We start from the raw sequence: 27727 nt of genomic DNA, 5'->3' as shown, positions 1-27727 counted from the left end.
AGGGAATGCACACTGAGCAAGACACGATGGCTAATTAGGAAGCAGACGACAAGACTTTCCCTCACCGTCATGGGCTGTTTTTCACGGCCCTCGCGCAGCCCGTCAGTGGGGCCAATCAATAACGATCCATAGCCTCCAGGCTGACAAGCGGGGCGATTGGTGTTAGGGGAGGTGCTGGGGGACTGGAGCGGCCTAGGGGGGCTGAAAGAGGGTGGGTTGGAGGGGCAATCCATGGAAAGCAATCTCAATCTCCACCACCCCCTCTCAGTAAGTAAGCAAGCCCATGTTGAGATATTGGTGTTAGGGTATGGGTTGGGTGCCTGGAAAGGGGATGGGTGGGGGGGCATCCCCCAGTGTCTGCCCTAACACCAATCGCCCTGCTTGTCAGCCTGGAGGCTTTGGATCGCTATTGATTGCGCAAGGGCTGTGAGAAACAGCCCATAACGGGGTTGAAAAAGGGGGAATTGGAGGGCAGTCCACAGAGAACAATCTAACCCCCTCTCACCACCTCCCAATGTAGCCCACATTGAGATATAAGCATGTTCTACTCTCCCTGAAGGTGTAGTAGCCATTTAGATTTCCACAGAGAAACCTTTTCACGTTTTTAGTTTGTTTTTACTCTCTGGTCAAAACTAGAATTGTGTGGGGTACGTGAGTGCTTTTTGCTGTATGCTTTGGCTGGGGTTTACCTCAACAAGGAGTTTGTTGACTCATGTTTTATTTTCGCCGAAGAGATGACATAGATAAATGGGTCAGGAAATATGTGTGTCAGTTTTTAGAAAACCTGCTTTCAGCTTTAAAGTATCTCCTGACCATGAGACAAACACTCTCTGACAGCGAGAATAAGCAGGTCTTGTTAAACAGCGGTCAAGGATATTTATAACATTATTATTAAATAATAATGTTACTCTTCATATAGAACATTGAGGATTAGTCTATGAATGTGGACCACTACAGCGAATGTAGACAACTACCAGTCTATAAATGCACACAAGGGTGAAATACTTGGTTGGATGTGCAACAAATTGATCAAATAACTTGGTATACTAATGTGGCAAGTTCACACAAGCTTTTGGATATGATGGTAGATGAAATAGGGGGGGAAATCTTCCTACAGCAACACTACTCCATTCCTTCCACATCTATTCTCATTTGTTGATGGTAAATAGCAATCCTCATCAAGTCATCCATTGAGCCCTGAGTGGTCTTCATTTCAGTCTCTTCATTGAAAACTAATGGCTAAATCCATGCATATGCTGTGTGATGGCCTACTTTAAATAGTCAGACGATGTTCGATAATCTCTTACATATTTAATATGCTCCATTTATGAGTCGCCATAAATATTGTAATTTGAGAAAAAAAATTCCCCTTCCCTTCATTGGGCAATATAAACCTAACTGTCATTACCCTGTGACTGCAGCTCATTGCTGAATCATTGGAGAGTTCTCTACAGGATCGGTGTCCCCCCTCCGCGGGACAGTTGAGCTAACGTGCGCTAATGTGATTAGCATGATTAGCATGACAACATTTTACAGGACATAGACATATCTGATATGGGCAGGAAACTTAAATTCATGTTAATCTAACTCCACTGTCCAATTTACAGTAGCTATTACAGTGAAAGAATACCATGCTATTGTTTGAGGAGAGCACACAGTTATGAACTTGAAAATGTATTAATAAACCAATTAGGCACTTTGGGGCAGACTTGATACAACATTTTGAGCAGAAATGCAATGGTTCATTGGATCACTCTAAAACGTTGCGCATACACTGCTGCCATCTAGTGGACAAAATCTAAATTGCGCCTAAGCTGGAATAATACATTGTGGCTTTTCTCCTGCACAACTATTGAATCAATTTCTGGTTGTAAACAGGTTTTTGCTTGAGAAGACATCATATAACCAGATTATAACTCAGATTGTCTCTGTTCCAACCAGGTAAAGATGTATTTATCAGGTTGCTGAAACAATGTTAAAAAAACGTCCTTACACAACCAATGTACAACCTGACCTGTCCATAAAAGACGTCATAATGATGTCATTACAACCAGTTTTGCCCACTAGGTAATTATTATTTACAGAAAGAGCTTTCTAATCTTGAGGGTTACTTAACCCATCGAGTGCAAACAAAGGGAAAAGGTCACTAATTGAGTGTAAGTAATATTTGCCAGACAACGAATATTATAATGTCCTATTGGGTCATATCAATTTGTTTAAATGGTAAATAGTGTCTGACATTAGAATTAAGCAATATGGAGATTGCATTAATAGTATAAAGAGAGGCATTAATATGTAAATTGAACATCTATTATAGCTCCGTTTGCCATAACGACACATAATAAAGTTTCATTCTTAATGAATTCATTATTAGCTTTTCCCAGTCATTGTTGCTCAGAGTTTGAATTGTAAAATGCATCTCTTCTATTTGACCACTTCAACATTATGACGAGTCAACATGATATCATTGATAAGTGTCAGTACTGTGAAGCTTTTGCTAAAATATATGGTCAAGGGTATTGAAGTATAGATATGCATAAAAGGTATGAATCATTGAAGAATAAGTCAATACATTGCTTTCAACGCAAAAAAGTTGGTGATAAAGATGCAATGGGTGAATTGGTAAAGGTTTCATACAGCTTTGCAAATTTATCACCAACCTTTTCACATTTGATGCATATGTTTTTTGCATTGAATGCAATCTATTGACATTGAATGCAATCTATTGCATCATAATTGTGAAATTTTGCAAAAGTATCACAGTACTGATGCTTATCAGCTGATACAACTGCCAGGTCACAGTTGTAAATGAGAACTTGTTCTCAACTAGCCTACCTGGTTAAATAAAGGTGAAATAAAATAAAAATACCAGGCTGGACAACTATACTAGCCGGATCAGCTAACCCTACTTAAACCGTATCCTTAACTACTACAATACAAATCTGACCGTGGATCATTGCTTTGGGGCATCTAACAGCGATTTGCTCAGATTGAGTTTGAATTGTGTATTGGAGGCCTACTTTCAAGGCTTGCTTTTATTGGTGGGAAGATATCATTGGTCACATGACCCACTGAACCATGTTGAAATGTACATGTTTTATGTAGTTATTAGTGTATTACCTTTTCTACGACATACCATGCTGAACATTTTTTGGATTATACAGAGATTATACATAGTGATAATGAAAATGCAAAGTATGTTCTTTCATTATTAATGACCAACCTGACACAAACATGCCTGCACACACACACACGTCAATGAAATGCACAGACTCACACACACACACCAACCTTACCCACGTAGAAAGTATCCTCTGTTTGACAAAATGGCTGTAGCCCCTGAATTCAGGCCTGTACACAAATCAAGTACATAATTTCAACAAAAAAATTGAAAGAATGGGAGTGGGGGCCACCAAGGATGGCCAGGATATAACACACCATTCTCCCTTCTTCTTGCCTCTGGAAATAACTCCAAGGTCGGCCTGTGTAGCATCAGGGGGCTGTGCTAAGTACAGATTAATTAACCTTAATGGGAAACAATGAGCAGATTCTTGATTAGTTTCCTACTCACTGTGGAAGAAATGCTATCTCGGGCTAGCCTAGCAACAATATCATTTTGAGGCCATTTTAGGTGAGGGCAGTATAGGTGGGGATTCAGTTATTGTGGTATTTGATAGCATAGTTTTACATTTGTGCTAATGACGAGGACCCTAGCGCCGGGTTGGCAAGGACAAGGACACTACAGGGTAAGCAATGACGATGATGCTACAAGTGAGCAATGTTATGGATCTGATGCTAGGTGCGCATTATTGTGTAAATGGAAAACTCACATACCTAGTAAAGCTTTCTACATTGTTCATAGGCAAAATACGTAGAAAGCCGAGATATAGCAAAGTACCAACGTTACACAAAGAGAACATTACAGATTAGACTCTTATGAGCTCAACATCACAGCAACTTTGACAGCCATTTTGAAAAGCAGTGGAGGAGGCTGAAGTGCTATGCAAAGCTACGCTAGCAATGCTACAGATTAACTGATAAACTCCCAAATAGACTTTAATGAGCTCAACATTGTAACAACTTTGGCAGCCATTTTACACAACATAACAACAGTGGAGGAGGCTTAAGTGCTATGTAAAGCTACGGGGACGTTAACGATCCGTCAGGGGAGACTAATGCGCCGTCAACAAGCTGCTCACAGGCGATGACACTGATTAGGCCCCAAACTCTGCCCCTCTGTTTGAAGGATGGTTCATTAGGCCAAAGAATATACATACCGCACTGCCCTGGTTTTAAAGGCAATCAATGTCTCATTACAATTCCCCCATATGTCTTAAACCAATTTGGTTTGGGATTAGGGAAGGGTTGTTGTAGTCTCAACCCCCACTGGTCAATATATTGGTTGCAGGTGAAAACATGCGTGAAGTAGCGAATGAGCATACAAACATACTATATCCTCCCACATAAATTGAGAGAACTAGACAGTGCTTCTCCGGACCGAAAAATAACGTTGCTTCTATCTCCAGGCCGTCAGACTGTTAAATAGTCACCACTGTTTTTAGCCGGCCACCACCAGGTATTCGACACTGCACCTTAGAGACTGCTGCCCTATGTACATAGTCATTGAACACTGGTCACTTTAATAATGTTTTCCAACTGTTTTACCCCCTTCGTATGTATATACCATATTCTAGTCAAGGCTCATCCTATATAACTACTGCTGGACACACCTTTTCGATTCATATAGTGTCCATAGAAATATATGTCTATTCCGGACTCTGGCATTGCTCGATTCTAATATTTCTATATTTCTTAATATTTTTTTGGGGGGGGGGATTTGCATATATTATTTTGTAATGTATGGTATTACTGCACTGCTGGAGCTAGGAGCATTTTGCTACCCCTGCAATATATGTGTAAGCGAACATTAACGTCTGATTTGAACTCAACATTTGCAAAGCATCTTTCCCCAAAACTGTTGAAACCATCATTGAGTGTATCACTTTTAATACTATATTGCAGATATACAACAGACCAGAAAGAAATGGCTATATCTGTTTGGGGAAAGACATCTTCAAATCAAATATCCTGTCAGATTCAATCACGTTCCCCAACTTCCACATAGAAAATAATAAAAAGTAGCAGTCATCTTGGCTCTCATTTCAAACAACAGTAAGGGCTCAAACAGCTCTATTGAAAAATATCATAGAAACTCACCTTTGTTTTTATTTTATTTACAGTGCCTTGCAAAAGTATTCATCCCCTTTGCGTTTTTCCAATTTTGTTGCATTACATCTGTAATTTAAATCGATTTTTATTCGTATTTCATATAATGGACAAACAGAAAATAGTCCAAATTGGTGAAGTGAAACAAAAAAACTAACTTGTTTAAAAAATTTAAAAAAGTGTTGAGTGCATGTGTATTCACCCCCTTTGCTACGAAGCCCCTAAATAAGATTTGGTGCAACCAATTACCTTCAGAAGTCACATAATTCGTTTTTAAAAAGTCCACCTGTGTCCAATCTAAGTGTCACATGATCTGTCACATGATATTAGCATATATACAGTTAAAGTTGGAAGTTTACATACACCTTAGCCAAGTAAACTTAAAACTCAGTTTTTCACAATTCCTAACATTCAATCCTAGTAAAAATTCCCTGTCTTAGGTCAGTTAGGATCACCACTTTATTTTATTTTAAGAATGTGAATAATAGTAGAGAATTATTTATTTCAGCTTTTATTTATTTCATCACATTCCCAGTGGGTCAGAAGTTTACATACACTCAATAAGTATTTGGTAGCATTGCCTTTAAATTGTTTATCTTAGGTCAAGCTTCCCACAATAAGTTGGGTGAATTTTGGCCCATTCCTCCTGACTTCACAGTTGGGATGGTTTGCTTCGGCTTGCAAGCCTCCCCCTTTTTCCTCCAAACAAAACAATGGTCATTATGGCCAAACAGTTCTATTTTTGTTTCATCAGACCAGAGGACATTTCTACAAAAAGTACGATCTTTGTCCCCATGTGCAGTTGCAAACCGTAGTCTGGCTTTTTATGGCGGATTTGGAGCGGTGGCTTCTTCCTTGCTGAGCGGCCTTTCAGGTTATTTCGATATAGGACTCATTTTACTGTGGCTATAGATACTTTTGTACCTGTTTCCTCCAGCATCTTCACATGGTCCTTTGCTGTTGTTCTGGGATTGATTTGCACTTTTCACACTAAAGTACGTTCATCTCTAGGAGACAGAACGCGTCTCCTTCCTGAGCGGTATGACGGCTGCGTGGTCCCATGGTGTTTAGACTTGCGTACAGATGAACGTGGTACCTTCAGGCATTTGGAAATTGCTCCCAAGGATGAACCAGACTTGTGGAGGTCTATTGTTTTTCTGAGGTCTTGGCTGATTTCTTTTGATTTTCCCAGGAATTATATTGCCTGCCGCAGGAATGGCACCCTATTCCCTACATTGTGTATTACTTATAACCAGAGCCGTATGAGGCTAAAATTAATGCACAATATAGGGAATAGGGTGCCATTTGTGACATAGACATATTGATTATAGATATGTAATTTCGTGCAGCCCAACAAATATCAGGTCAAGTGACAGTCCCTCTATTCAAGAGTATCAACCAAACAAATGAACCTCCCACTTTCTGTGAACACAACGGCTGTGTCCCAAATAGCACCCTATACCCTATTTCGTCACCCACTTTTGACCAGAACTATATAGGGAATAGAGTGACATTTGGTACATAGACAATAAGTGACCTATTTCCTTTTCAACAGTAATGTCTGTTGACAATATTGTTCAGCGACAGTGTGGCCTTATGATAAATACCAAAAGGACCACAAGGTCCTGTCAGACTTCACGTGATCTGTATTCAGGTGCTGTAAGGTAGTGGATAGAGAAGAAAATGGGTACATAATACCTTTCATGCCGAGTTGCTTTGTGTCCTTATTGACAGTGAGACAGTGTTCCCTTTTGGTACTGTCACGAGATGGATTGGTAGATAAGTGGGTGGAGGGGCTGGTGTGATCAGACGCACCTGCAGCGAGTGAGCTAATCAGACAGGTAGCTGGGTATTGGCTGTAATTTCCTTTAAAAGCCCTGTGTTTTGTGGTGTTCGGGGCTGGGAGTTGAGTGGAGAATGTCTCTCCTTGGGGATCGGACCCCTATGCAAGTGTCCATGTCTTGTCTGTTTGCTGTGATTGCACTGGACCAGTGTCTGCAGGACGAGTAGTCTTACTGACGAATTCAAGTGAGGAAGTGGGCGGCTGCGCTGATGACGAACTGGGGCTGTGGAGCTGATCTGAGAGCAGAGGACCGAGTGAGGCATTGGTACAAGGCACATCAAGGAGATTCAGCTCCACCACGTTTCCCTGCAGTCTGTCTTCCTCTCGTTTCGCACCGGAGGTGGGCCCATCCGTGGCGTTGCCAAGCAGTCTCAGACCAGGTGCATTTCGGGACAGGGAGCTGTGCAGATGTATGGATATTGCCATACAGAGACATTTATTTTATGGGAATACGGTTCTCTTTGGGCCCTCGTTGGGAAATTGAGACCCTATCCCCACCCTCTCTATATGTTCTCTTATCTCTCTTTCCCCCTCCCTATTTTGTCACATACGTCGGAAGTTTACATACACCTTAGCCAAATACATTTAAACTCAGTTATCACAATTCCTGACATTTAATACTAGTAGAAATTCCCTGTTTTAGGTCAGTTAGGATCACCACTTTATTTTAAGAATGTGAAATGTCAGAATAATAGTAGAGAGAATGATTTATTTCAGCTGTTATTTCTTTCATCACATTCCCAGTAGGTCAGAAGTTTACATACACTCAAATAGTATTCGGTAGCATTGCCTTTAAATTGTTTAACTTGGGCCAAACATTTTGGGTAGCCTTCCACAAGCTCCCCACAATAAGTTGGGTGAATTTTGGCCCATTCCTCCTGACAGAGCGGATGTAACTGAGTCAGGTTTGTAGGCCTCCTTACTCACGCACGCTTTTTCTGTGGGATTGAGGTCAGGGCTTTGTGATGGCCACCCCAATAGCTTGACTTTGTTGTCCTTAAGCCATTTTGCCACAACTTTGGAAGTATGCTTGGGATCATTGTCCATTTGGAAGACCCATTTACGACCAAGCTTTAACTTCCTGACTGATGTCTTGAGATGTTGCTTCAATGTATCCACATAATTTTCTTTCCTCATGATGCCATCTATTTTGTGAAGTGCACCAGTCCCCCCTGCAGCAAAGCACCCCCACGACATGATGCTGAAACCCCTGTGCTTCAAACTATAGTTTGTTAACAAGAAATTTGTGGAGTGGTTGAAAAACGTGTTTTAATGACTCCAAACTAAGTGTATGTAAACTTCCGACTGTAGCAGTAGAGTCTGTTAGAGCGGTTGGAAGAGTAGAGCAGAGCCAAGGGTGGGTCCCATATTGTTTGCAGCACCAGAGTGACATTGTATTGCCATTTAACATATTGTTTGAAGTGCCATATCAGAATAATTGAGTGTGCAGTATGTTGCAGTGTCACTTTAGCATGCCCGATATTTACCTGAGGCAATCAGGGGGAGGGTAACCTATCTGATGGGAAGGTTACCCTCTATTGTGTCGACACAGTCTGGGAAATCATGCAGTCTGCTGTGGGGAAACTGGGTCCGATCCATGTTTACTCATGAATTTAAAATAAGACTTACCTTGAGCATACTTAAATGTCCTGGTCTTCTGTGTTGGGATTGTGTTCTAGAAAACATTAAATCTTGTGTTGGGTGCAGTAAAAATGGGTTCACACTAAACTGTGCCAGCACCAAGGAACCTGAGACCTAAAGTAGGTAAAATAATGTACAGTGCAAATGTTTGTATAACACAAGCATGCATGCACACAATAGGTGTCAGCCAGACTAAACATAGACATCTATCTCAAAGTCCTGCTGTCTTCTGTCTGGAAAGGCTCTTTGGATGTTTTCGGTAAAATGCGTTGATAATGAAGGGGACTCAAAACTTAAGCCAACTTTTGCGTGAATATTGCACCAACAAACGGACCCCTGTCCAGACCAGTTATCAGTTCTACCTCGCTGTGTACCATGAGTCGCGTCTGCCAGGCTAGGCTATGTTAGCGTCGCCCCTTCCTTCCTGAAGTAGCGTAGACCCCTACCTACCACAGTTATGGCTTTATATACAGTGCCTTCGGAAAGTATTCAGACCCCTTGACTTTTTACACATTTTGTTAAGTTATTCTAAAATGGATTGCAGTATTTTCTTTCAATCTACACACAATACCCCATAGTGACAAAGCGAAAATGTTTGCAAAATGTATTAAAAAGAAACAATCATTCAGACCCTTTGCAATGAGACTCGAAATTGAGCTCAGGTGCATCTGTTTCCATTGATCATCCTTGAGATGTTTCTGCAACTTGATTGGAGTCCACCTGGGGTAAATCCAATTGTTTGGACATGATTTGTAAAGGCACACAACCGTCTATATAAAGGTCCCTCAGTTGACAGTGCATGTCAGAGAAAAAACCAAGCCATGAGGTCGAAGGAATTGTCCGTACAGCTCCAAGACAGGATCGTGTCGAGGCACAGCTCTGGGAAAGGGTACCAAAACATTTCTGCAGCATTGAAGGTCCCCAAGAACACAATGGCCTCCATCATTCTTAAATGGAAGTCTGGAACCACCAAAACTCCTCCCAGAGATGGCCTCCCAGCCAAACTGCACAATCGGGGGAGAAAGGCCTTGTTCAGGGAGGTGACCAAGAACCCCATGGTCACTCTGACAGAGCTCTAGAGTTAATCTGTGGAGATGGTTGTCCTTCTGGAAGGTTCTCCCATCTCTGCAGCACTCCACCAATCAGGCCTTTATGGTAGAGTGGCCAGACGGAAGCCACTCATTAAAAGGCACGACAGCCCGCTTGGAGTTTGTCAAAAGGCACCTAAAGACTCTCAGACCACGAAAAACAATATTCTCTGGTCTGATGAAACCAAGATTGAACTCTTTAGCCTGAATGCCAAGCGTCACATCTGAAAGAAACCTGGCACTATCCCTACGGTGAAGCATGGTGGTGGCAGCATCACGCTGTGGGGATGTTTTTCAGCGGCAGGGACTTGGAGACTAGTCAGGATCGAGGCAATGATGAACAGAGCAAAGTACAGAGATCCTACATAACCTGCTCCAGAGCGCTCAGGACCTCAGACTAGGGCGAAGGTTCCCCTTCCAACAGGACAACGACCCTAAGTGCACAGCCAAGACAACGCAGGAGTGGCTCCGGGACAAGTCTCTGAATGTTCTTGAGTGACCCAGCCAGAGCATTGGGCCTGAACCCGATCGAACATCTCTGGTGAGACTTGAAAATAGCTATGCAGCAATGCTCCCCATCCAACCTAACAGAGCTTGAGAGGATCAGGAAGAATTGGAGAAACTCGCCAAATACAGGTGTGCCAAGCTTATATCGTCCTACCCAAGAAACTGTAATCACTGCCAAAGGTGCTTCAACAAAGTACTGAGTAAAGGGTCTGAATAATTATGTAAATGTGACATTTTTATAAATTAGCACAATTTCTAAACCTGTTTTTGCTTTATAATTATGGGGTATTGTGTGTAGATTGATGGGGGAACAATTTAATACATTTTACAATAAGGCTGTAATGTAACAAAATGTAGGTCAATGTAAGTCAAGGAGTCTGAATACTTTCCGACAGAACTGTATACAGTATTTTATTTATCATTCTCATCAACAACAAAAAACAGCAACCAAATGAATATTTTGATATAGTTTATACATTATAATATGTGGGGTACATATTCTTCCAAGCTCACAAGCTCCTCTGTGCATATGAGTGATATAATATACAACACATGGCAACAGAATGCAGTCTTGTTTCTGTACACACACACCACTAAAACACAACTGCACCCTATAAATTCCTCATTAAAATCCTACACATACACACTCCAGAGACTACCCCCTTTGCACTTAACATTTCGTCGGCAGAGGGCTAAACCAACTCTACATTTTGCTAAATTAGCGTAGCTTATGTTAGCACAATTAGCTAACTGTTTATGCACACACCCCATTAATATGCCACTGCATCTTTTCTACACTCCTTGTTAAAATCTTCCTACTTTGCACTTCACATTGGTCGACAGAGGGCTAAACCAACTCCTAATTTTGCTACACTAACGTAGCTCGCATTAGCTAACTGTATACGCAGAGCCTGGAACTCACTGACACTTTTTTTTTAACTAAACAAATAACTTTAACTTCTTAGCGCTAGGGGTCAGATTTTTTATTTTTTTTTAAATAACGTGCCCAACGTAAATGGACATTTTCTCTGGCCCAGCTCGTAGAATATGCATATAATTTACAGATTAGGATAGAAAACACTCAAGTTTCCAAAACGGTCAAAATATTGTCTGTGAGTATAACAATACCTATTCTGCAAGCGAAAACCTGAGAAAATGGAAGTGATATTTAAAAAAAATAAAAATAATCTGTGTTCCCTGGCCCGTCTAACCGCCAGTTAAATGGGTTTCAACCAGATTCCTTTTCCAATGGCTTCCTCGGGCTGTGACCAGGCTTTAGACATAGTTTCAGGCTTTTATTTTGAAAAATGAGCGAGTTTCAAAAGTAGTCAGGTGTCCTCTGAATATTTCCTGCGCGCGAGAGAGGGGCACCCCATTTTCCGTTTGTCTCTTAATGAATAGGTTATGGTCCGGGTGAAATATTACCGATTATGTTTGTTAAAAACAACCTGAGGATTGATTATAAAAAACATTTGACATGTTTCTACGACCATTACGGATACTTTTTGGAATTTGTCGAACGGAACACGGCTTTGATTTTCTGAACATAATGCGCAACCCAAATAGCGTTTTTTGTTTGTGATAAAAGTAATATTTATCGAACAAAAATAACATTTGTGTAACTGGGAGTCTCGTGAGTGCAAACATCCGAAGATTATCAAAGGTAAGCGATTCATTTTATTGCTTTTCTGACTTTCGTGACCATGCTAATTTGGGGCTAGCTGTTCTAGCATTGATTGATACACTCACAAAAGCTTGGATTGCTTTCGCTGCAAAGCATATTTTTTAATCTGACACGATAGGTGGATTAACAACAAGCTAAGCTGTGTTTTGGTATATTTCACTTGTGATTGCATGATTATAAATATTTTTAGTAATATTTTTGCATTTGGCGCCCTGCAATTCTAGCGGTTGTTTAGGAAAGGGATCCGTAGCGCAGAGAAGTTAACAAGGCTGGGGGTTGTTTATTAGGAGGCTATGAAAATTCTATTGCTATGGAAGTATTTCCTTTTTATCAGGGGCGCCTGGGTGAGAGGTACGTTGGGTCGCTAGGCAGGAAGCAGCAGCGGACAGCCTTGGCAGCTTGTTTTGTGTGTGCGTGTGACTCTTGGTGCGTGTGACGGGGCTGTTATGTTATGGGGCGAGATTGGCACCAGAGGTGGCATGCAAAAATGCTCGCCAGCTCCTGTCGGGTGCCAATTAGTGGGAGATATGTCGCGTGATTTGCCCAAACAGCTCCCAAACACGATGCTCAATGGCTGCACAGTGTGTGTGGGGGGGAGGGGGGGCTCTGAGAGGACAGAGTGAACAAAGAGGAATAAGGAGGGAAGGTTATGCAGACCGGGAATAGTATGCTGTTTCTCCTTTTCGTTGACAAAACAGCGCAATCTTACACACAGACCGACTGCTGTACACATCAACTAGCTCTCACAGTGGCACGTCAGAATTAGACGTTCATTCATATTTCTTAAATGCCAAGTTTTTTTCAAAGTGTTTAAGGTTAAGTTTAGGCATTAACTCCGAAATCATTTATTTTGAATGGTTAACTTCTTATGGCTGGGTGGCAGTATTTTGTAGCTTGGATGAAAAGGTGCCCAGAGTAAACTGCCTGCTACTCAGGCTCAGAGGCTAAGATATGCATATTAGTAGATTTGGATAGAAAACACTATGCAGTTTCTAAAACTGTTTGAATGATGTCTGTGAGTACAACATAACTCATATGGCAGGCAAAAACCTGAGAAAAAATCCAACCAGGAAGTGGGAAGGTTTGCCTATCCAATATACAGTGGGATATTGGTCATATTGCACTTCCTAAGGCTTCCACTAGATGTCAACAGTCTTTAGAACCTTGTTTGATGCTTCTACTGTGAGGAATGATGGGAGGAGAGCTCTTTGAGTCAGGTGTCTGGCATGAGCTGAACATGCGTGCTCACGTGAGAGCGACCTGCTTTCCATTGCATTTCTGAAGACAAAGGAATTCTCCGGTTGAAACATTAATGTTAAAAACATCCTAAAGATTGATGCTATACATCGTTTGACATGTTTCTACGAACTGTAATGGAATTGTTTGACTTTTCGCCTGACCTGTGCGTCATGAATTTGAATTACTGAACTGAACGCGCAAACAAAATGAAGGTATTTGGACATAAATGATGGACTATATCGAACAAAACAAACATTTATTGTGGAACTGGGATTCCTGGGAGTGCATTCTGATGAAGATCAAAGGTAAGTGAATATTTATAATGCTATTTCTGACTTCTGTTGACTCCAAAACATGTCGGATATCTTTATGGTTTATTTGGGCTCTGAGCGCTGTACTCAGATTATAGCATGGTGTGCTTTTTCCATTAAGTTTTTTTTGTAATCTGACACAGCGGTTGCATTAAGGAGAAGTTTATCTAAAGCTCCATGTTTAATACTTGTATCTTTTATCAATGTTTATTATGAGTATTTCTGTAAATTGATGGGGCTCTCTTCAAAATCACCGGATGTTTTGGAGGCAAAACATAACGCGCCAATGTAAACTAAGATTTTTGGATATAAATATGAACTTTATCGAACAAAACATATATGTATTGTGTAACATGAAGTCCTTCGAGTGTCATCTGATGAAGATCATCAAATGTTAGTGAATCATTTTATCTCTATTTCTGCTTTTTGTGACTCCTCTCTTTGGCTGGAAAAATTGCTGGGTTTTTCTGTGACTAGGGTGCAGACCTAACATAATCGTTTGGTGTGCTTTCGTCGTAAAGTCTTTTTGCAATCGGACACTTTGGTGTGATTAACAACAAGTGTATCTTTAAAATGGTGTAAAATACTTGTACGTCTGAGGAATTCTAATTATGAGATTTCTGTTTCGAATTTGGCGCCCTGCACTTTCAATGGCTGTTGTCATATCGATCCCGTTAACGGGATCTCAGCCGTAAGAAGTTTTAAGGAGAGGGATAAGGTTGGGATAGGCTGGATTCAAATGTGCAACCTTCGGGACCAGAGGCAGATACTTATGCCCATTCTCTATCCCCATCCACAACGCCCTAGCAAAACTGAAACCTACTTCAAGGTAACAGCGCTCACTGTAGCCCCTAGTGGCCGGTTTCCAAGTCATCTCCCAACATCCTCAGACATGGATGGATGTCGAATACTGAATTTTTTCAAGGTGACCTGGGTGGGAAACATACAGAGTTCGACACACAACACTACACACTCATACAATACATATATGCTACAGCCTTCCTCTCACGTACAGCTGTCTTTTCAGAGCTACAATAAAACCCTATCTGAGCGGTGCTACAAGTCCTATTCAGATTCCAGGCACAAGTGACATAAGCGGTCGCTTAGGGCCCCCAGACGCAAGGGGGCTCCAAACCCCCCACAAAAAGGAACTCAGTCAGGGTCTCAACTTCCTGTGGATAGCAGAATACACCAGGTGCAATTTCTAAATTGTTCATCAGCAGTTTTTCTCTTTTCTCTTTTTCACTGACAGTCACTCAATTAGCCATGTCAGCTAACAATTTCAAGATTTGCAATTAGTCTAGCCAGGTATCTAAACTTTTAGAAATCATGGCCGAATACCAACCGGGCACGTGACATTGCTTTTGTTAGTCATTCTCAATCATATACAGTACAGTGCCATCAAAGTATTCACACCCCTTGACTTTTTCCACATTTTGTTGTGTTACCAGCCTGCATTTTAAATGTATACTAAATTGAGATTTTGTGTCACTGGCCAGTCAATACCCCATAGTTGTGTGTAGGCCAGTCAAAGTAGAATTATGTTTTTAGACATTTTTGCAAATTAATAAAAAAGTTAACATTTGCATAATAAGTTGCATGACTGTTTGCAATAATAGTGTTTAACAATATGATTTTGAATGACTACCTCATCTCTGTACCCCACACATACAAATATCTGTAAGGTCCCTCAGTTGAGCAGTGAACTTCAAACGCAGATTCAACACCACAGACCAGGGAGGTTTTCTAATGCCTCGCAAAGAAGGGAACCTATTGATAGATGAGTAAAAATACAAAAAGCAGACATTGAATATCTCTTTGAGCATGGTGAAGTTATTAATTACTTTGGATTGTGTTTCAATTCACCCAGTCACTACAAAGATATAGGAGTCCTTCCTAACTCAGTTGCCAGAGAGGAAGGAAACCACTCAGGGATTTCACCATGAGGCCAGTGGTGACTTTAAAACAGTTACAGAGTTTAATGGCTGGGATATGAGAACTGATCAACAACATTGTAGTTACTCCACAATACTAACCTAACAAACATAATGAAAAGAAGTAAGCCTGCAGAGAATATAAATATTTTTTTTTTTTTAGGTAGGTGGATTAACAACAAGCTAAGCTGTGTTTTGGTATATTTCACTTGTGATTGCATGATTATAAATATTTTTAGTAATATTTTGCGCCCTGCAATTCAGCGGTTGTTTAGGAAAATGATCCCGCTAAAGGGATCCGTAGCGCAGAGAAGTTAAGCAGGAGTATAACCTTAAACACAAGGCGAAGTATACACTACACTAGATTTGCTAACCAAGACGACATTGAATGTTCCTGAGTGGTCTAGTTACAGTTGACTTAAATTGTCTTGAAAATCTATGGCAAGACTTGAAAATAGCTGTCTAGCAATGATCAACAACTAACTTTTTTTTTTTTTAATGGTGCAAATATTATACAATCCAGGTGTGCAAAGCTCTTAGAGACTAACCCAGAAAGACTCACAGCTGTAATTGCTGCCAAAGGTGTTGACTCAGAGGTGTGAATACTTATGTAAATGAGATTTCTGTATTTAATTTTCAATAAATGTACAACAATTTCTAAAAACATGTTTACACTCTGTCATGGGTGAGAAAAAAGTTGATTGAATGCATTTTGAATTCAGGCTGTAACACAACAAAATGTGCAATAAGTTAATGGGTATGAATACTTTCTGAAGACACTATCAAATAGCTTTAACATGCACTCATTTCTCTCCAACCCATGGCAAAATGGTTAGAATTGCAGGAAATGTGTTATAAAATTGCACAGAAAAATCCTCCACCCCATGACAAAATGTGTATAATTACAGAAAACATGATCAAACACGATGAGGGGGGCTACTAAAACCAAGTCTCGCTTGGGGCCCCCAAAAGGCAAGAGCCGTCCCTGTTCCTATTCTTCAGTGTGTACAAAAACACAGCTAAGCTGGCTGTGCGAAGCTACGGTACAGTGCACCGCTATTCTATCTGACAATGGCAGAAGCCTCAGAGTGGGAGGTAAGTGCAACAAAGCTCTCATGGATTCATGGCTCCCTCATACGCTAGACCCGACCTTGCCTCAGTGTGTTTGTGTGTGTTTATTTATTGGAGGCTTTGGCCTTGGCGCAGTGGCCGTGTGTCGGAACTCATGGGAGGCATCGACGGTGAGTTGCTTGGCTACACACACACAGGCGGAAATTGGTACACACACACAGAAAATGGTACACATTTAGAGGTACGCGCTTACACACAAAAAGGCACATACGCACACAGTGTCACACACACAGGGCTGAGTTCACATGGCGGGACAATGTAATGATGCAATCAATGCCGACAAAAATTGTCAGCATAATCAAATAACATTCAGCTCATACACCCATACATACCCAACGAGACATGCAAGCAGCCTGTCACCTTCTCAACCCTCCTCCACTCACATTTGAACCTTGCAGCACATCCTCTGCGTTAGGCTGAGTTTGAGATTGGCATAAAAGAACAGTGTCGTTACAAAACAGAAGGAAGCTGTCGGATTCGTAACACACGTTAGGGCAAGAGTCACTGAACATTTGCCGCTTTCACAAAAGACTGGACGCGTAGTAGAGTTTGCGAGTCACTTTTCAACTCAAAGGCACTTCAGAGGAAATCAGGGATATAGCTAGCCTGGTTCCAGATCTGTTTGTGCTGTCTTGCCAAGAACTGATTGCTTTCAGTTAGTGAGGTTGTGTTGTGACTGAATCACTGTGTAAAATAAATTGTTTCCCACACATTTTTATGAATGTGTTTCATAATGTCTAAGTTACATATTGTCATGATGTCTGACTGGGACTTTTATTTATCCTGTCTCTCTCTTTGTTGACATTCTACCTCTCCCATTGGGGTCTCTTAAAGGTGCAATATGCTCTGCCATTTCCTCATTTCTAAAAATCTAAAATGACCCAATAGAATCATTGTACCATCTAAACTGCTGTATATGAAATATATTTTTCAATAACCAAACATTTTGTATTTTAAGCTGAAGTACAGTATTAAACCGAAAGTAAAAAAGAAGCAGAAACAAAAGAGGGAGACAGAAATATCACACAGAAAGGATTGATCTCTTATCAGACTTGCTTTCAATGAGAATGAGAGATCTACTGTATCTCCCATTTCTATCTGAAATTGGGCAGGTCGGACAAAGTGTGGGTATATACTTCCCATATCTCAACTCATCCGTTTTTCTTACACTCTTATATGTACCTGCCAATCCCTCTCTCCTCTCCCTCCCCTTAAGCCCCCCTAGCTCCCATACTATGCTCTAATTGGCTATCATGTATCCAAACATTTCCAGCGAACAATCTGTAGAGAAAGAAAGAGATACAGAGGAGAAAATGAGACAGAAAGAGAGAAGAGAGTAGAGATAGAGTAGGGAGAGAAAGAGGGGGTAAAGAGAGAAAGGGGAAAGAGACAGCCTGACAGAAAAAGGGGGAGAGAGAAGTAGAGAGATGAGAAGTTTTGACAGCGATTCTTTTTTTTACTGGTTGGTTCATGATTCAGAGACCCGAAGCCTGGCTCAGACCGAAAGGTCAGAGCTTATGTTCTCCACCTCCTCCTTTACTTTCCCTCTCTCCCTCAAACACACACATACTTGCAAGCATGGGGGGAGGTGGCACACACACACACTGAGGAGTGGGCAGCAATATAGGAGTGGCCACTGGACTGTGTGTGAGAGAGCATGGAATTCCTTGTTTCTGTTTGTGTGTGTGTGTGTGTGTGTGTGTGTGTGTGTGTGTGTGTGTGTGTGTGTGTGTGTGTGTGTGTGTGTGTGTGTGTGTGTGTGTGTGTGTGTGTGTGTGTGTGTGTGTGTGTGTGTGTGTGTGTGTGTGTGTGTTCGCCAGCCTAGGTGTACCCACCCACACACAGTTCTAAGGGGATCACAATGTGATTGGGTTCCTCATTCCCATTCTGTGTCACGGTCGGTGCCTCTTGCTATTGTGTGTTTGTGTGCATGCGTGTGTGCGTGCGGAGGATGAGTGTGACGCCAACCACTAGCGACCAGCGACAAACCGGAGTTGTTGCTCAACCCAGGCAACAACACACATGAGAGCTAACATGCTAGCGAAGAGCTTTTCTCAGGTTACATGTAATAACACTCGCCGAGTGAGTGCCTACATATAGAGGACATACTATGATGATCATCCGATGCTCACTAGGTGTGAGTGGTGTGAGTGCTACAGGATTCTTCCAGACAAGTTGTTTATCCTCATTTCATGCTTATAGACCTTAGTACAGTACCATAATAGGACTATATTCAACAATGCTAGAAGGCCAGTATTCATCAGCGTACACCATCCCACATACCACAAGCCATAGCTTTCCCCATAGAACCACCACCCACACAGCATGACCACCTCCCCCCTTTCCCCATCCTATCCCGGGATACCCTGTCTCCAAGACCCCCTTACCTGTGTGGATCCTCCGGTGGGTCTTTGGAGAGGGCTATGCTAAGGTAGGAAGCGCTATAGGGTGTTTTAGCATGGGTCCCTGAACCAAGTCCATCCAACAGTAGAGGCAACAAGTTAAACTCCCGCCCGCCCACTGGCCCATTGTCTCGCTGGTCAGAGTGCCAAAGGTCAAGGTTCAGCCAGCCATCAACTGACATTGCATGGAAAGTCAGAGGTGAGCGGTCAATGATAATGAGGTGTCTGTCAATGAAGGTTAATTGGGACTTTGTGAACAATGATGGGGTTTGTAAACATGGACGACTGTCTACTCAACATTTTGGAGTACATTTGTGTACATTAACAAAGTGAACTTGTACTAAAACACAGTGGAACATATTTGCTTCTAGGTAGATTTAACTACACCGGCTGGGGCATACAGTATAAGAAACAAATTCATGATGGATAGTTTGATATTTGTATAGGTCATTTTGATTTAACCGCTAGTAGTGTTTTTGTATTATATCACTCTCAGTGGACTCTCCTCCCTCAGAGCGAGTCAAATGTAGCTTACTCCCTCCAATTTTGTGTTTATCCTTCCTCTAAATGAGTATTTATCTCTCCTGCTGTTCTTCCCTTCCTCATCCAGTGGTCACCAACCAGTCGATCGCGATCTGCAAACATTAAAGATAGACTTGTGATCCTATTTAAAAATAAATGTTCAGGACAAACAAAACCTGTATGCAAATATTATATTTCCTTAATCACTTACAGTTAGTTAAATATCGGAAAAAAATACTACATTAGTTTAGGATCATGTTGATCTTGAGGCCTTCAAAAAGAAGCCAAACAAATTAAATGGTTGGTGGAAAAAGTATTGACTATTCTAAGCACTGAGGTTAAAGGAGTATATGAACATTGTTTCCAGAGAAAACTGATATATTCTCTTTCATGTTCTATGACTGAGTATAATTTCTTTGAATTGCACTGAATTAAATTATACTTCCTGTCACTCAAACTCAAATTCTACATCCTGTGGGGTGTGGCCAATTCAATGCGAATTTCAACTTGTGAGTTGAATGGGAGTCAAAAAAAGAGAGAGAGGGTGTGAGACATGGCTACTATGCAGGGTTGGGCTCAATTACCAAAATCCAAGTATCTCTTTAAACTCCTGTAGGTGGTAGCAAGTGAAATGATGTCAGGCAGTAGTGAGAAAAAGTATCTGGCTCATAACTTCAAAAAGATCATTGTAAACAGAAAGTGACTAAATTGGCCAGAGCTGAGAAAAGAGAGCGTGTGGATTTTCTAAGGCGGAGTAAGTGGAAACAGTTTTTAGCATTGAGGACCAAGCTCTCCTCGCTGTCTCTCTCTCGCTCTCTCTCTCTCTTTCTATGTGATTCTCTCACCCTCTTTTCTCCCTCCTGTCTCCGAACCCTCTACCCTCCTTTCGCTCTCTATCTCTCTCCTTCACTGACTATGGGGACATGATATTATGGCCCATGATATCCAGCTGTCTACTGTTCCCAAAGGAGACCTGAAACCAGACATACCCCCTGGTTCACCTTGACTCTCTTCTGTCTTGGTCTGTGTCTCCTCTCTCTTTTTTTCTCTGTGCTTTCTCTTTCTCTCTGTGTCCCTCTCTTTCTCTCTTTCTCACTTCTTTACTCCTTGCCTTTCTATATCTACCATTTCTCTCTTAACTCCACCCCCCCCCCCTCTCACTCCCACAATGCCTGGATCCCCTTTCCTCTCCCCCACCCTCTCCCCACCCTCTCTGAACACACCATAAGACCAAGGTGTAGAAAAAGAGGGGGATAAGGGTGGCAGAAGAGGAGGAGAGGTGGAGGCTCTCCGCTGCCTGCCGGCCCTCTCTCTCACTCTAATTACTGCCTCTCTTTCTCTCCCTCACTTCCAAAGTCACCCGGCGAGCACACTGAGGTGCGGCGGGGAGGGAAAATTGAACAAGCGTCACACGTCACTACTGGTTACCCTCTGCCTCCCCTGTCAGCACCACAGCTCTCTCTGTTCACTCGCCCCGCAATTACCGCCCTCCGAGGACCAGAAGATTAAAAGACAGACCTAGCTGGCAATAGCGGTATAGGATTTTTGTGATGCTTTTTGTTGAAGGATGATGGACAAGGCAATAGTAGGGAAAACATGATGTACAATGTCAAAGGGCACAAAGGTTAAAAAAAGAATGTGTGCCTATCCTGATCCTGTGCTGTAATTGGGATGAATGGCAGGTCTGGATGTAGCACTGTATAATGTTAAAGGGATTTAGAGATATCACATCTGTGCAATGCAGTAGGGGGCACTATACCAAGACTGGCTGAGGGCCCTGACCTGGCCCCTGACTCAGGGGGACAGTGGGTCGGCGGCAACAGGCAGCAGCACGAGGCCCCGTTCACAGGGTGGCCACGTACCACCTGGACTAACTCTCCCATTCTCTCCTTTAGATCCCGCCACTGCTAGCCTCTCCAGGAATATCCATATTTTTATCTTCTTCCTTTCTTCTCTCCCATGGCTAAAACAGTCAAAGGAAATCTCCCTTTTACCCAACTAACTTTTACTCTACAAACACCCTAGTACAGGGGTGTCAAACCCATTCAATGGAGGGCCTAGTGTCTCCTGTTTAAAAAAAAATCTCTCTATATATATTAAGTCCTAGACAACTAGGTGAGGGGAGTTCCATACTAAGTAGTAACTTTAATTTATCAATCAAGTACAAGGGAGGAGCAATAACCCGAAGACACTCAGCCCTCCGTGAAATGAGTTTGACACTGCCCTAGTCCCTTTGAAGTTTTCCCACCCAAAGCTAACAACTTCAATATCAAAACCTCCACCCATTTTACCATCTAAATATCTCTAACAGATACTCCCAGAGAGCTCATTCCAATTTAGAAATTTGCCACCATTTTCCTGCCAATTTCCTTCCAAATTACAGACATAAATTCTGAGAATGACTCATTCTGGGAATGGTTTGGGGGGGGGGCAGTGGAGGGATCGATCGCGGCGTTCCCTGCCGACTTACACTGCACGTCTACCCGGATGGACTTGATGGCAGCCACCCCCACCCCGTTGTCGGCCTTGCAGTAGTAGCGGCCGCCCTGCACCCGCTGGATGCCCTCGATGCGCAGCGTCTCGTTGTAGATGGACGTCTCCTGGAACTTGTCAGAGGCACTTCCCGCCGTCTTGGTCCACCGCACCTGCAGGGGGCAAGGGAGAGGGATTAAGTTAGTTAGTTAGGCTCAGAGTATAGTATACTATAGTATAGAGTGAATATATACTATACCCAGCCAAAAACGTTGATCTATAACCTTTCTGTAGTGCTTCTCCCAAATTGGCAACCCTTCCTCCACTACCTTTAGGATATATTAGCTGAATAAAATAGAACCACGTGCACTTTTTTATCCATGAGCAATTGGAGTTGGGTCGGAGGAATGTGGGGGCTGGGTGGAGGCAGCTGCGGGGGAGATGTGGAGTGCCTGAGAGGGAGGGGGGAGCTTGCCAGGGGTGCCTCATTACGGTGTTGTTGGGTAGGAATACTTTTGTTCTTTTGGTTGTCTGTCATGGGATTTTTCCTTTTCTCTGCATACCATTTTTGATGTACTTATTTGTTTATTCATCCTATGTTTATTTTCTTATGTATAAAACAAGATCCCATCACTGTTTAAATGTATGTATTATATGCTTCACAATAAAATATCTGAAACGAGAAGCGCTTTGAAGGTATTGACATCTGGGAGACGGGAGGCAAAAGTGTAAGGCCTAGGGGCCTTTCTCCAGACAAAGATAGAAATGGAGATACTAACTTCTAAATACATTTTTTTTTAAATCTTGAAACTAAAAGGGTTCTTTGGATGTCCTAATAGGAAAACCCTTTGAAGAACCCTTTTTGGTTCCAGGTATAAGAACCCTTTTGGGCTCTATGTAGAACCAAAAAGGGTTCTGCTATGGGGACACCCGGAGAACCCTTTTGGAACCTTTTATTCTAAGAGTGTGTCTACAGAGGTTATGTTTAAATTGGCATACTTCACTGTAATATCCATTCTCCACTTTGTTCAGTTTGTTTACTGCTTTCATTATTTTCCCCTTGTGAAAAAGCAGCTAACTGCTTTTCATGCTAAAAACCAAGCTCTTTTGAGTAAAAAAAGACAATCAAGAGCCTATAAAAACCCGCCCTCTCCATACGTTGATCTTTGCTCAACACTATCACAAAGATCAATGTCAATTAAACAAATTAATACCAATTAAAGCCTCATTAAACACTTTCATATCCACCTCTACAGGACAATTAACTTCATCCTCCTACTATCAGAGAGGTCATTCCTGATAACAGTGTGAGCTGGGATATAATAGCATAGCACTAGACTGAGGAACAGGGGATGTGTAGGCTGCAGCGTCCCAAATGGCACCCTATTCCCTATTTAGTGCATGACTTTTGACCAGAGCCCTATGGAATACCATATGGGCCCTGGTCAATAGTGCACTAAATAGGGCATAGGGTGCCATTTGGGATGTGTAAATTACAACACACACTTGGGATTATAGGATTAGCTGGGCGCTTTTAAACACTCCTCGTTGTTTATTCAGGTTTGTTTGTCTGCGCATGTGGAGACAGCTGTTTCTCATTGATCGGACAAGGAGGGGAAGGTGAGGAATTAGGTGTGGGACCCTGTTGTCAATAATTACTGACTCAATGGTTTGTGTATGTGTGTGTACTGTCGAAGGTTAGTGACGGAGTGCGTGTGTGTGGCTGTGCTCTTTATGTGTGTGTATGCAAAGGCTGAGTATACCTGATGAACCAATGATAAAGACGAGTCGATCTGTCTACCATATTACGATGGTGTAACCTTGACCTGGTTGACTAAATACAATTATAATGCACTCCTGGTCAACAGGAGTGCCATTTGGGTTACAGCCATCAATTTGACCCTAGACTGTAGAGATGGCGACCCTAGACTGTAGAGATGGCGACCCTAGACTGTAGAGATGGCTCTGGAGGAGATGGCTGCCGTTTTACATGCTCCTAAACAATTGTGCTATTGTCTGTTTTTTCACGTTATCTGAATCTGCCACTGTCTCTTATGACCGAAAAGAGCTTCTGGATATCAGGACAGCAATTACTCACCTCGTACTGGACAAATATTTTTAATTTAACGAGTCAGACGCAAAGGATTTACTTCAGACACCCGACAAGGCCCATATCCCCGTCATTTACATAAAGAAGAGACGGAGACGTAGTTCGGGGTGCCTAGTAAGAATCCGACGGCGAGTGGGTAATACCCCTCTACCATCAGTCCAATTAGCCAACGTGCAATCATTGGCTGTCATGGGATTTTTCCTTTTCTCTGCATCCCATTTTTGATGTACTATTTGTTTATTCATCCTATGTTTATTTTGTTATGTATAAAACAAGATCCCGGAAAAATTGCCAAAGACTCAAGCCACCCTAGTCATAGACTGTTGTCTTTGCTACAGCACGGCAAGCGGTACCGGATCACCAAGTCTAGGTCCGAAAGGCTCCTTAACAGCTTCTACCCCCAAGCCATAACACTCCTGAACAGCTAATCAAATGGCTACCTGGACTATTTGCATTGTCCCCACCCCCATATATATGCTGCTGCTAATCTCTGTTTATTATCCATGCATAGCCACTTTACTTCTACTTACATATTACCTCAACTAACCGGTGACCCCGCAGTAGCCTCGCAACTGTTATTTTATTGTTGCTCCTTAATTTTTGGTTATTTTTGACATTTTACTTCAGTTAATTTTAGTAAATGCTTTCTTAACTCTTTTTTTCTGAACTGCATTGTTGGTTAAGGGCTTGTAAGTAATCATTTCACTGTAAGGTCTACACCTGTTGTATTCGGCCCGTGACAAATAACATTTGATTTGAATGTTATCCAGCACCTTGGTGTCAGATGTCAAAGGATCTCTTAAGGAACAAACAAAGATGTAAATAGGTGTTGTTATTGCGTTGACGCTGATCTTGGGTCAGTTCCGCATTTTACCCACTCATGTTCAGGTTGGGGGAGGGAAGCTGATCCTAGATTTGTACATAGGGGAAACTTCACCCCTGTGTGAAATGATAAAGCTTAGGTGAGTGAGTGAAAGAGAGAACACGGTTAGCAGAGTGCAGTTGAACCTGGGGATGGACGGGCATGCTGATGCGAGAGAGAAAAAAGGAGCAGAGAAACACATTGGAAGTTGAAGAGAGAGAGAGAAAGAGAGAAAAGGAGGAATTGGAAGAGTGAGAAAGAGAAATACACTGGAAGTAGATAAACGCCAGAGCAGAGCAGCAGTCTTTCTCTCTCTGACATGAGTCATGGAAAATCATCACCCTCTTTCTCCTCACCAGCTTTTCTTTTTCCAGAGTTCCCTGTGGAGGAGCTATGGCACACCAGCGTACAGTATCTTCCTCTATTCCCTTCCTTTATTGCCAGAGTAGAGAGGTGCAACGAGTCTCGCAGTTTAACAGAAAGTGTATTTTCATCACAGACCCCTCCCCCCTGCTTTCCTGTGAATTATTTGAAGTACTAAAGTAAGGAATGAATGGAACTCTGTTCATTCACCAAATATGTTTTTAATGTTCTTAGGGGTACTGCATACATAAGAGACAATAATCCCTAGAGAACGTAAGACTGCATGGTTGGATTCAACAGGGGATTCGGGAAACTGGGGTTCGGTTGTGAACGTGATTCAATGGTACTTGTGTCTTGAGGGAGTGTTCTTCACATATTAATAGTACTTTATTAGTCCATCAAATATGGAAATCCTTATTCTGCTGCTCTGCTCCCAATGCCCTCAGTGCTACAGAGCGCTGCACAGCAGGTCTTGAGACAGGAGTCACTTCAATTAAACTCTTCATGCCTATCGCCCATTTTTAGACTTTTCCATTGGTCCTAAAGGGACAATTCTCACACAAAACACTTAGACTGAAGGTCTGTGTCCAATCAGTCAAACCTCTTGGCCAATAACACAATATGGATATGTGGGAATGGCTTTCAGGACACAAGCAAAGCCTAGTCCTAGATTTAAAAGCTATTTCAATGGAAATTCTCCATTAAGCTTGTCTAGGATACCAGCCTGTGGAGTCCCAAGATTCTAAACTCAAACCGAAAATACAATTTCTCTGAATACAATATAGACTTATTTTGGGTTCTACATGTCAACTATTGTTTGTTTAGTTTATTTAATCCATAGTTTAAGGCAGCTCTATCAATCGTAGCGGCCATTAAGTCCCTGAAAGGCACCTAGCAATAGCATAGCGCCCTGTACTTGTATGCTCGGTTTCCCCAGACACAGATTAAGCCTAGTCCTGGATTTAAAAGCATGCTCAATTGACAATGTCCTTTGAAAGTGCTTTTTAGTCCAGGGTTACGCTTAATCTGTGTCTTCCACTATTAAGTTTTGCAGTACTACAAAGCCTTTCAACTGCTCCATCCAAATATCCATCCCTCTGCCATAGTGTGCACATAGATAATGCTACCGTTACCGCTATCCGAACCCCCTCTCCCGCTATCCGAGACCCCTCGACTGCATAATACCGGTTTATCTATGGATAAGATTGGTTAAACTGTATTGACCCGCCGAGTGCAGGTGCTCATTATGCATGTTTGTTGTGGATCATTGCCGCAGCGCCGAGGCAGAGGACAAACTTGACATCCGGCGCCGAAAAGAGATGGCCGCCTCGCTTCGCGTTCCTTGGAAAATATGCAGTATTTTGCTTTTTTATGTGTTATTTCTTACATCGGTACCCCAGGTAATCTTAGGTTTCATTACATACAGTCGGGAGGAACTACTGAATATACGATTAACGTCAACTCATCATCGTTCCTACCAGGAATATGACTTTCCCGAAACGGATCCAGTGTTTTGCCTTCCACCCAATACAATGGATCTGATCCCAGCCGGCGACCCTGTGCGACGCCGTAAAAGGGGCAAACGAGGCGGTCTCGTGGTCAGGCTTCGGAGACGGGCACATCGCGCTCCACTCCCTAGCATACTACTCGCCAATGTCCAGTCTCTTGACAATAAGGTTGATGAAATCCGAGCACGGGTAGCATTCCAGAGAGACATCAGGGATTGCAACGTGCTCTGCTTCACGGAAACATGGCTAACTCAAGAGACGCTAACGGAGTCGGTGCAGCCAGCTGGTTTCTTCATGCATCGCGCCGACAGAAACAAACATCTTTCTGGTAAGAAGAGGGGCGGGGGGGTATGCCTTATGATTAACGAGACGTGGTGTGATCATCATAACAACACACAGGAACTCAAGTCATTCTGTTCACCTGATCTAGAACTCCTCACAATCAAATGTCGACCGCATTATCTACCAAGGGAATTCTCTTCAATCATAATCACAGCCGTATATATTCCCCCCCAAGCAGACACAATGATGGCCCTGAACGAACTTTATCTGACTCTTTGTAAACTGGAAACCACACACCCTGAGGCTGCATTCATCGTAGCTGGGGATTTTAACAAGGCTAATCTAAAAACAAAACTCCCTAAATTCTATCAGCATATCGATTGTGCTACCAGGGCTGGAAAAACCCTAGATCATTGTTATACTAATTTCCGCGACGCATATAAGGCCCTCCCCCGCCCCCCTTTCGGAAAAGCTGACCACGACTCCATTTTGTTGATTCCAGCCTACAAACAGAAACTAAAACAACAAGCTCCCGCGCTCAGGTCTGTTCAACGCTGGTCCGACCAATCTGAATCCACGCTTCAAGACTGCTTCGATCACGC

General features: G+C 42.3%; 1 protein-coding gene across 1 annotated transcript in view; it reads right to left on the bottom strand.

Annotated features, from left to right (window-relative positions):
• Positions 1-27727, bottom strand: part of LOC139562913 (MAM domain-containing glycosylphosphatidylinositol anchor protein 1) — a 407306-nt gene that overhangs the window by 231928 nt on the left and 147651 nt on the right. The window contains exon 4 of the mRNA XM_071381072.1: positions 21999-22173. Within this exon, the coding sequence (XP_071237173.1) occupies positions 21999-22173 (175 nt within the window). The remainder of the gene's footprint in view (positions 1-21998; positions 22174-27727) is intronic.

The sequence above is a fragment of the Salvelinus alpinus genome, chromosome 33 (assembly GCF_045679555.1).
Source record: "Salvelinus alpinus chromosome 33, SLU_Salpinus.1, whole genome shotgun sequence".
NCBI lineage: Eukaryota > Metazoa > Chordata > Actinopteri > Salmoniformes > Salmonidae > Salvelinus > Salvelinus alpinus.
Note: the sequence above shows the minus strand (reverse complement) of the source record. Positions and strands in the feature narration are given on the sequence as shown.